Raw genomic sequence first — 12,403 nt, forward strand, 5'->3', positions numbered from 1 at the left:
ATAGAGCACAAATGGATTCTTGTAGATATCTGATCTGTTTTGAGGATGATTCCTGGTGTGTTTCTGGACTTTGAACATCTCAGGACTGTCTATAGAGGATGAGGGAGCTCTCCGATTTCATCTAAAATCTCTTCATTGGTGCTCTGAAGATGACTGAAATTATAAAGGGGATGGAATAAAATAATATTGAGTTATTTATAACAGAACACAATTTTTTGGGTGAGTTATGGGTGAGTTATGGGTGAGCTATGGGTGAGTTATGGGTGTCACACTTAATCCTCACTATGGTCGTCCGCATATTCATTCATAAATTTTCCTTCGGCTTATTTATCAGGGCTCGACGTTGGATTTTGGTCACTTTCCAACAGAACCTAAAATCAACCAAATATCTACTGTCGTTATTGGACGTCAAAATAACGTTGTCCTCAGACGCTGGCTAGACATTGAATTTTGGTCACCTGACGTCACAACCTAAATCTAACCTAATATTAATGTCTTATGATGTTGTGGGCCTGCTGGATTTATTCATCAAGGGTCACCACAGCGGAATGAACCACCAACTATTCCAGCATATGTTTTATATAGCGAATGCCCTTCCAGCTGCGACCCAGTACTGGGAAACACCCATACACACTTATTCACACACTCATACACTATGGCCAATTAAGTTGATCAGTTCCCCTATAGCGCATGTGTTTGGACTGTGGGGGAAACCGGAGCACCCGGAGGAAACCCACGCCAACACGGGGAGAACATGCAAACTCCACACAGAAACACCAACTGACCCAGCCGAGACTCAAAGCAGAGACCTTCTTGCTGTGAGGCCACAGTGCTGACCACTGAGCCACTGTGCTGCCCGATGTCCGCATATGTTCAACAAGCAACTCTGAAGACCAAAGATTGACGTCTCGGATAAAATTCAGAGCTTTTATTTTAGGGTTTATTCTGAAATATCTGAGGAGCAAATCATTGTGCGTCTTTAAGGACTCAATTCATTGATTCAGATTCTTGTTGACATCTTTGGTTTTCCACATTTCCACAGACCCGTCCACTGCTCAAAAGGCTCTTAATAGTGGTTAAATCAATAAACTGATTGATCAAATGTTAAACTTTTCTATTGAAATGTCCGTGAGTTGAATGTGCGTTGACTAATCTGCATTCCTGTCTGACTGATTATATGCTTCATGACAGATTTTGGGTTTGGGTTGCATCTAATGAGGGGTTTGGTTAGCTTGTGTCCCGTTACTCTGGGTCGATGACCAAATTTCTCAAATCTTGTGGGACCCATTTGAGCCAAACAGCGAAATGGAAATGACGGAAGTGAACGTGACATTGCAGAGGCAGACAGGACAAATGATCCCGCATAGTTTTGTTTATAACCTCCCTAAGGGAGAGCAGCAGCTCGTCTCTTAAGATGCGTTTAGAGCAGACGTGATGCTTTGTTTATCAGTATGTTCATCTTTGTGTCTTTGGGTTTGATTCAGCTGAATGAGTCTTGACTTTTAAAATGGGCCTAATTGCAGGTCTTAAATGTCATTCGATGTGTCTGGAAGCCTCTGCAGAACCAAAATGCCTTTTTCTTTCTTAGTGCTGCTCATAGTGCACTGGTGGTGTCCCATTTCAGTGTTCAGGGGATCATTTTGCTGAATCTCACATAAGCCTTGAGTAGCTATAGAGGAGTACTGCATCCATCTTTTCCTTAAATGAATATATATATATATATATATATATATAGTGGTGTAACAGATCACAGATCTCATGATTCAGATCACATTATGGTTTTTAGACCATTTATCAGATCCGTCAGAAAGAGGACGAGACAAACACCATGTGCTGTCCATTATTAGAGAAACAGCACTGCAGGACACTTCTAGTGTTAATAAACAGAACAGAGAAGCTGTAACATTATTACAAATACACTGAAGAAATCATCATCTGAATAAGGATAAAGTGTGAAATAGTAGCTGATAATGCTGAATGTAGAACTCTAACATGATCATGATTATAAAGCCAGATTTATTCAGCCTCATCTTCAGTAAATGATTCAGTTCTTCACTCATTAATCTTCATTTTTCAGTGCTAGATGATCATTTCTGAAGAATTATTCAGTGGCGTATTTCTGATGGCCGGTGTCGCCATCTACTGGTGAAATAATGCAACTGCTGCATACATCTTTCATGTTTGAGCATGGTTAAATGCAGATGATGGAGATTTAAATCTGCACTATAAGCATCAGTGGTGTATCTGCACTAGACACTGTTCCCTCAGTGCTGCTGTGTTATTGCACTGTGTGTAACTTCATCACTAATTTAAAAGACTAAAGACTCAATCTCTTAGGATTAATAACCATGCATATCAGCATCATTTATAACTGATGTTGCGTGGGTGTTGAGATCCTGATCTTTCACTGATTAATGGTGCAGCTCACACTGAATGCATTAATGCAGGATAAACAAGACAGAAAACACCTTTCATAACCTGAGAAACCCAGCACATCCTCAATAACCCAGCACATCTTCTTCCGTCATCATTATCCTCCTAGGGCTTAGTGGCCACATACGTGGACAGCACATTTGAGCTCTTATGTCTTGTGTTTGGTTACAGACACACAGTGTCATCCTGCAACTGTTTTGCAGCATATGAAATGCCCCAACACTATTTTTAACTGTCCAAAATAGGGGGAAAAAAGTTATTTTTACTCTCTGATAGTCAAAATATGTTCAAAAATATGTGTGCATGTGTTATTAATGCATTAAAAACAGTCAGGAAAAATCTGCTGTGTTCAAGGCAGAAATAAAGAGTTTAAAGGTGACTTGATTGTGTTTTCTGTAAATTCGGACCCCGAGTCCACATATATGAACATCATTTATCTCTAAAAGTACATCATATTAAAAGAGGATGCTTTGCTTTTATTCTAATTAGGTTCCAATAAGCCCAAATAGCAAAGAGAAATAGAAAATGCATGAAAAAAACAGCTTGGGCCTCAAAAGGTTATATTTTACAGGAAAGCCTAAATGCTTTCAGACATGTGATCTAAATGATGCGAGAGACCATCTCTCTGTGATCGGTACAAATTTAGCAAAGTATTTTTAAAAATTATTAATCCGCAAGTCACATGTGTTCTGAACCGTGGGTTTTGATCTGTACAATTCTGATCCATTACACCCCTAATATATATATATATATATACATACTGTAATTCAGTATATGTATAGACCGTAATTCTCTCTCTGTCTCTCCTCTCTTAGGTGTGACTCTGTTTGTAGCTCTCTATGATTATGAGGCCAGGACTGAAGATGATCTCAGTTTCAGGAAAGGAGAGAAGTTTCAAATCATCAACAGCACGTAAGTATTAAGATCTGAAACATAAGCAACAGGTTGATGGGAATGCTGGTCAATATAGCTGAATTCAACAGTAGTGGGTTCACTCTGCAGTCAGACGCTGTTTTCAGCCATGCAGAAACAGCAGCTGTGCAGTAAACAGAGAGAAACTAAAATCAGTGGAGCTTCTTCTATCAGGTTTTAGCTAGCATGACACAATTGCATCTTGTGAAATAATATTGAAATATTTTAATGATGATAAGCAATCATGAATGTCTACACAGGAAGTAAAAAAAAACTAATAAATGACGCAAATGCATAAATATTGGCCATTTATACAATCTGACGTCAGTAAACTGCAAACACAGTTCAGCATGAGTGCCACAAGTGCTACAGTTGACGTGTAGTAAAGTTAAGCACACTTTTGGACAAGGATTGAACGTGTAACTTGATTATGGACGATTCTTAAAGGGACAGTTCACCCAAAATAAAAAATAGTCATCATTCACTCATCCTGGACTGATTATTCACTCATCCTGGACTTTCTGTCCTCAGCTGAACACAAAAGCAGATTTTTATCTTGAGGAATCCAGCAACCGTTGACTTCTATAGTATTTGTTTTCATTATAAATGTTGATTTGTTCAGGTGTCAGCTTTCCTCTAACTATCTTAAGTGTTTAACAGAAAAAGGAAACTCATTAAGGTTTGAAAGGTGAGTAAATGATGGCATTTTTCATTTATGGGTGAACTCTCCCTTTAATAATCATCCTGTTGATTCATCATAGTTGATGTACTTCTCTTACTGCATGTGTATTGCAGTATTTATTAAGCATTTAATAATTGGTAATTGGTAAGCAGTTTAGCAAGTCACAACCCTGTGATCCACTGTGAAGATGTGCAGTGTGTTTAACAGCGGAGCTCCCTCTGCTGGCGCTGAGGCCACCTGCACTCTCAGGTACAGCGTGTCTATTCCTGTATATAGTGATGGAGAGAGAAAACAGCTTTTCTTAAAAGGGATGATTTGTGTTTAAAGTAGAGGATGTTTAGAGAGGGATATAACATGGAGGACGTGTTCAAGAGAGAGTCGAGCATTCTCCAGTAAATGAGGCATTGACAGCCGCTCTAGGCAGAGGGATTTTCCACTCTCTGTGTGATCCAGAGAGTGTGTGTGTACAGGTTTATGTGGTTTACCGGGACATGAAGATGGGTATGACTATTAAGCTTGTGTGATAAATGTTTGGTAGGTGAATGAATGAACGCAGTGCATAAACATGGATGGATAATTGAATAAATGTGAATGAGTGAGTAAGTGAGTGATTGATTGATTGAATGGATGAATGCATGATTGAATAAATGAATGAATGAATACATGATTGAATGAATGATTGATTGATTGAATGAATAAATGAATGCATGATTGAATGATTGATTGATTGAATAAATAAATGAATGAATACATGATTGAATGAATGATTGATTGATTGAATGAATAAATGAATACATGATTGAATGATTGATTGATTGAATAAATAAATGAATGCATGATTGAATGAATGAATGAATACATGATTGAATGAATGATTGATTGAATGAATGATTGATTGGATGAATGAATTAATGCATGATTGAATAAGTGAATGAATGAATGCATGATTGAATGAATGAATGAATGAATGAATGGATGAATGGATGAATGAATGAATGAATACATGATTGAATGAATGATTGATTGAATTAATGAATGCATGATTGAATAAATAAATGAATGAATGCATAATTAAATGAATGAATGAATGAATGAATGAATGATTGAATAAATGAATGAATGAATGAATACATGATTAAATGAATGATTGATTGAATGAATACATGAATGCATGATTGAATGAATGAATGTAATAAATGAATGAATGAATGAATGAATGAATGATTGAATAAATAAATGAATGAATACATGATTGAATGAATACATGATTGAATGAATGATTGATTGAATGCATGATTGAATGAATACATGATTGAAAAAATGAATGAATGAATACATGATTGAATGAATGAATGAATGAATGAATGTTTGAATGAATGATTGAATTAATGACCAGAGAGATAAATACTGTAGATGGAAGAACATACAGATGAGATGACTGGATGAAGAGGTGGATAAATGTTAGGTGGTGGATGAATGATATGTGGATGAATGAAGCACACAGGTGAATGAATGAATATACTGAATGAACAGATGGATAGACATGTATATGGGTGATATAAGTCTTCCAGTGTGAAAAACGTCAGCATGACCTGATTTTATCCTGTTCTCTCTCTCTCCATGTCAGTGAGGGTGACTGGTGGGACGCCCGATCTCTAACCACCGGAGGAACCGGCTACATTCCCAGCAACTATGTCGCCCCAGTGGACTCAATCCAGGCTGAAGAGTAAGTCTGTGTGTCTGAAATCAGTGTGTGAACAGCGTGTCTGTGTTTAGGGTGGGGGGTACAGTGATGTCATTCTGATCACATCCCATAGACCCCTCAGCAGGATGAACCTCGGCCCGCTCTAAATGAATCCAGACACTGCTGCAGCACAGGGCGGCTCATGGACGTGGTCACCAGGCAACATTTGTGTTGTTGTTTGGAGCAAAGTTGGAGGACACCTCCCTAAAACTGACACAGCTGCTACTATTCTATCTGAAGCCTGACGTTTGCAGTTACATCAGCAGAACTGGAAGATATGAATGTCCACGGTGTATCTGAAAAAGCTGAGAGATTTATAATGCATTGCTCTGATTCAGATTGTGGAGCTTTCTAATGGCCAGTACAATATCTACAGTGAGGGAAATGATTACTGAACACGTCACCATTTCTTTCTGTAAACAGATTTCTATAGGTGCTGTTGACTTGACATGAATGCAAAGAAAACAAAACTAATTAGTTTACAAATGAAGTTCTGTGTAGTAAACTAAAATGAAGCAGGGAAAAAGTGTTGAACACATGAAGAAAGGGAGGTGTAGTTGGGCAGTGAAAGCCCAGACAGCAGCTGAAATCTCTCAGTAGTTCTTCAGCAAGCCTCTGCCCTGAAGATCAGCTGCTTCAGTCCAACATCTACATCAGCAGGAGGATGAAGAGGAACCCAGGGTGGACATTTCTGCAGGACAATGATCCAAAACACAGCCGAGGAGACTCTCAGATGCTTTCAGAGAAAGAAAATCAAGCTGTAGAATGGCCAAGCCAATCACCTGAGCCGAATCCAATTGAAAATACAGAATAAAGCTCAGATTTGATAGACGAGACCCACAGAAGCATCAAAGTTTGGACCCAAGTCTGTGAGAAACTCACACCTGAGCAATGCATGAGGCTTCATTCTCCTCATGAGAGGTGTCTTTAAGCTGCCGTCATTAAACCTTTAGCCTTAATATAAAGCAGGGGTTCTCAATGTCTGCATTAACAGGTCAAAATCAGGTTTTTTATTTTGAAGGTGAAAGGTCTGGAACAATTGATATTACTTAACTTGTTGTTAATAAACATCCATAACATGCACCAAAATTCAACACTTTTTATTTTTCTTTAATTTAATTCACCTTCACAAAGAAGATCATAGTAAAGGATATAGTGGCATGCTCCTGCGTCGCTGTATCAGTGTTTACACTCGGTGAACAGATGACCATTCACAGTCATGTCGGTAGAAAACTTGGATATTGGTCGGTAAAGAAGTCGATACTGTTAACAACCCCAACATAAAACCTTTATAAGATTCTGCTGAACACAAACCACTGACGTCCATATGAAGAACAAAATCTAGGGTAGACAGCGGTCACGCATTCATCACAATATGTCAGTTCTTGGTTCTATAATAATAAAATAAAGTGAAGAAACTCAACGACAAGTGAAGCTTGAGGCAATGGTGATGCATTCCTCTGGTTTTAATGTGATGCATAACAGCAAGATGATGTTTGTTAAGGACCTGGGATGGTTTTCACAGCTGTAAACATCTGAGGGTCTTCACAGTTGACATGAGAAAACATCTGCAAACTTGCAGCATCAAACACCTCCCACTGGCTAAAGCCGAGCATGTTAGAGTGAGTCCGACACTGACATCAGTCTGGCTGTGGAAAATTAAATGGGGAAAAAACTGACATCATTTGCACACGGTGTAACTTAAGATATCAGCGAAGGAACGCTGTAATTAAAGCTTTTCTTCCACTGAGAAATGTGCCTCGCTTCTGCCATTTCAGTTATTCTGCAGCTAAGTGTGGAGATGTGGTCAAACTGACCTTTACTTGGTGAAAACCTTTCAATACAAGACTCCGAACAATATGGAGCTTAACATTATGGTGAAGAACTAAAGTCAAAAGCATCAAAGCATTGATCAAAGCATTGGCGGATTGCACTCATGTTTCCATCAACTTATTTTTATGCATATTTTGTAATATTGCATAAAGATGCTCAATAATGTTGATGTCTGGTGACTGGGCTGGCCAATCCTGGAGCACTCTCTGCTTTCAGGATCTTTGATGTGGAGGCTGAAGTATGAGCAGGAGCGCTATCCTGCTGGAGAATTGTCCCTCTCCTGTGGTTTGTAATGTAATGGGCAGCACAGATGTCTTGATACCTCAGGCTGTTGATGTTGATCATCCACTCTGCAGATCTCTCCATACTGAATGAACCCCAAACCATGATGTCTCCTTCACCAGACTTGACTGATATCTGTGTGAATCTTGGTCCATGCTGGTTCCAGTAGGTCTTCTGCAGTATTGGTGATGATTGATGCAGATCAGCAGATGATCCAGCAGAGAAATCCACCTTCTGACACTCTTACACATCATCAACTAGAAGACCAGTTATTATCTGCTGCTAAAGTAACTCTCTCTCTCTCTCTCTCTCTCTCTCTCTCTCTCTCTCTCTCTCTCTCTCTCTCTCTCTCTCTCTCTCTCTCTCTCTCTCTCTCTGTATTTCAGCTGGTATTTTGGAAAGTTGGGTCGTAAGGATGCAGAGAGGCAGCTTCTTTCTACAGGGAACCCCCGTGGCACATTCCTAATCCGCGAGAGTGAAACCACTAAAGGTGATGTCCTCTACTTACTCCAGCACATAACACTGCTTTCTGTATAGTACATATGAGCTCGCCTCCCAATGTGATTCATGAAGAGTTTGAGGAAGCAGAGACCGTCCACCCACATGTGAAAACCTGATGAATGCTTTGGTGAGCTTGAAGAACTCGCAGACACTCTCATATTCACACACACACTCGCACACTATTCAGACAAACTCCACACAGAAACACCAACTGACCCAGCCGGACTCGAACTAGCGACCTTCTTGCTGTAAGGAAAAAGTGGAGAACAAAGGGAGACGCTAAGCTGATTGATGCGGCTTTGATAAGCTCCAGTGTTCTTGATCTGTGTTTGTAATTGGTGAAGAGGACTGAACCGATGACCTTCACAGCCAATCACAGTCATTTCTGTTGAGCAGATGAACACAACGGCCAATCAGCAGTGATTCAGAACTCACTCAACTGGACATTTTAAAAATCTCAATACTAATTAATAGCCAAGTCAATGCTTATGACAACCCTACTGAACACACTGTGAAAAGACTGTACTGCAACTGTGTGTGTGTGTGTGTGTGTGTGTGTGTGTGTGTGTTGCAGGCGCCTTCTCATTGTCTATCCGGGACTGGGACGATGTAAAGGGCGACCATGTAAAACATTATAAAATCCGCAAACTGGACAGTGGAGGCTACTACATCACCACTAGAGCTCAGTTCGAGACCCTTCAGCAGCTGGTCCAGCATTACACCGGTAACACACACACACACACACACACACACAACACAATACAGTATATCTCATAGCTACAGCTCCCACTTGCAGAATTAATAGCAGTATCGAAGGCACAGGGTGCGTCTCAATCAGCTACCTTGTTCACTAGTCAGGACACTTATTAGGGAGTTGGTTATGTTTAGGGCTGTCTCATTGACAGAAATATTTCCATGCTATCAATTCACTTACTATCCGTCCTAAATGGTGTTGGAAGTCAGAATTAGTGTGTGATGAGTATTCTAAAGTTATCTAGATCGTCAAATATTTGTCGGTAGACATTTGAAGTGCAGATCAGCTTACTCTAGCGCTCATATTGGCCACAACACATCACACATTGGATGTAATTTTAGTTAGAACTACAAATGCAGGAATAAAATGTGAAACGAACTACAAACATGGTGGCTGCAACGCAAGTAGAGAGGCTTTAGTAAAGATGTGTGAATGATAATTAATATCCAGCCTACTGGAAGATATTTCAGTGATGTGAGCTTTCTGAACAGGAGATTTCCAGTAGTTCCATTAATGAGGACGGTGTTGTATCTCCCAAAGTCTGCATATTCTGTTACACACTCAACAGTATAAGAAAGGACATGGCATTAGTAGGGGAATTGGGACATGGCATCTGAAGCGTTTACTTCCTGAAACGCTCCTGTGAAAATCAGCGAGTGTCAATGTCGATACCGATCACCTTAAAGGAAGCAGCTAACATTAATCATGTGAACAACTCAACAAATATAACGTCACACGAGAGATACCTTACGTTTAATAAAAGAAAGTGTGATTTAATTATATTTAACCATAAACTGATATAGAAGCATATATATATATATTTGTATATGATATAGGTACAGAGCAATCTAGACAACATTTAAATTGATTAATGGTTGAAATCTTGCTATAATCAAACTTACTTTAAATGGATTAAAAACAATTACAATTAACATGCAAAGAATATTAATATTTTGCTCAATGTTAATTTATTTGATAACATTAATCAAGGAAACATTATTGTAAATAATTACCATAAATATTTGCATTTTTCTTATACGTTTATTGTTCTGTATTTATTGATATATTTTTCTAATTGATTCTGATGAACACATTGAGAATGCTGAATGATTCTTCCTGTTTTAAGGCTGTAAATAACATTTTTACACTGTGAATAGATTTTTTTTTTTTTTTTGGTAAAATGTAAATATCCAAGTCTTAACAGGGTAAACTCAATATTAAAATAAATTATACATTTGAAATAAACTGAAACATTTTTAAAATGCATCAATAAATACAGATATTTATTTACTATTTTTGTTAAATATTACCTATCAATAGACTAGAATTGCTAGTCAAAAAATCAAGACAGGAAATGGTGACTTTCACTAGAAGAAAAACAAAATGACAAGACTTTGGAGTGGCCTAGTCAAAGTCCTGATCTGAATCCGATTGAGAAGCTGTGGCATGACCCTAATAAACCGGTTCATTCTCGAAAACCCTCCATTATAGCTGAATTGCAACAATTCTGCAAAGAAGCCCACCAAGACCACATCTATCAACCACATCCTTTCATCCTCAGTGTAGTATCTCCTCTGCAGGATTCCACTGTTATTCATCAATCCCAGTGCTGATGTTGTACAAAGAGGAGCTGATTGAGATGCACCCATGCTTATATACAGTGCTTTTGCAGCGGCCTACAGGAGGCGGCACTGCTCCAGTCAGTCAGGAAAGCTCATCTCAACACGCTCCAGTTAACATATTGACTGTTAATGCATATAGAAAATGTCAAAAGGATTTTAGATAACATGTGCTCATGACCTCTCATACTGAGCCCAGAGAGCAAACACACACTTAATGCATTCACCGGGATTACTGTAAATGTGTGTCAGATGCTGCTCATGGTGTTGTTGCATCAGCTTTGCACTTTTTCTCCCCTTAACTTTCAGCAGCAGAGAGCTTTATTTTGTCTGTCTTAGGAATAAGCCGTGTTAAAGCAGTGCATTAGAGAGATATAATAAGTGAAATATTTTAATAATAAAAAAATGCATGTATATATATATACTACGATAGATTTTCTAAAAATAAAAGTGACTGAATTTAATTTTTTGTATTGCTAGTCAATAAAAGCTATCTTTCACCAGCAAGTTCCCTTCTGAATGGCTGAAGAAAAGCAAAATAAAGACTTTGGAGTGGCCTAGTCAAAGTCCTGATATTAATCCTATTGAGAATTTATGGCATGACCTTCAAAAGAAAAAGAAAACCCTCCAAGTAGCTTTGTCCTGTTAAAGCAGTGCATTAGAGAGTCTGTTCAGCTTCAGCTGATTACAGTAATACTAACGGTGACCCATTATTAACCCAGCATAAATCGATATCGACCCATGATGCCATATGAAAAATACATCAGAACATTTAATGTCGCCAAAGCAAATTCAGAGTGCTTCCCAAACAAACATTGTCATCAAGCTTGCAACAGACGCTGACATCCAACCAAAATAATCAAACTGATGTGACACCCCTGCCCAGAGCTCTATGAATCTGATGTCATCGCCCCACTGTTTCTGAGCTGATGGGGTTGATGACTGATGGGCCGGATGCATGCTTGGGTTGAGAGCAGATGGTACTCGGTGACTGAATCCTGAAATGATGCCTCTGTTGGTGCCAAGTGTGCCGTTATCTCAGCGTTAAGGTCCAGAGTAAACACTGCCGCAGCGCTGTGGGAAAATACCACGTATTATTAACCTTTTGCTGAATGTCAAATAGGTATGCCTAACAGTAAGGTTAATCACTGACATATCAAAACAAGAGCTGTGATGTAGTCCAGACGCTAACTGCTACTAGTTTATTACTACTTAGTTACCAGGCTTTAGTTGTTGTTTTAATATTGGTTAAGAAGAGGAATATTTAATTCAGCATTATTCAGTGTTTAACAAGTGTAGATCCCACTGATGATGAAAATGCAACTTGGCCAACAAGCTGAACATATTGTTTGATAGATCTGTGGTGAAAACATTGTTCAAGAAATTGATTCTAAGATCTTTGAAATGCTTCATGCCTGCTTCCAATGGGTTCAGAGCTTAGCTTTTAACAGCAGATGGCGCTGTATGCTTTACAAACAGCCATACTCTGCTTAAGACTAATCTAGACACCTTCTGATCTTCAGGACCTTCAGGTCATCTGTTTTTAAAACTAGTCTAGCCTAAAAAACTAGCCTAGAGCACCATCTGCTGTTAAATAACGAGCTTAGAGCGCCATCTGCTGGCAATAACTAGCCTAGAGCACC

At 38.8% G+C, this 12,403-nt stretch overlaps 1 protein-coding gene across 6 annotated transcripts in view; it reads left to right on the plus strand.

The window, feature by feature from the left end:
• Positions 1-12,403, plus strand: part of fynb (FYN proto-oncogene, Src family tyrosine kinase b) — a 64,639-nt gene that overhangs the window by 35,002 nt on the left and 17,234 nt on the right. For all 6 annotated transcript variants that reach the window (XM_068215551.2, XM_005160302.6, XM_009294487.5 and 3 more), the window contains 4 exon segments: positions 3,249-3,345; positions 5,655-5,753; positions 8,273-8,376; positions 8,962-9,111. In XM_068215551.2, coding sequence (XP_068071652.2) covers positions 3,249-3,345; positions 5,655-5,753; positions 8,273-8,376; positions 8,962-9,111 — 450 coding nt within the window.

Source organism: Danio rerio, chromosome 20, assembly GCF_049306965.1.
Source record: "Danio rerio strain Tuebingen ecotype United States chromosome 20, GRCz12tu, whole genome shotgun sequence".
NCBI classification, from domain to species: domain Eukaryota; kingdom Metazoa; phylum Chordata; class Actinopteri; order Cypriniformes; family Danionidae; genus Danio; species Danio rerio.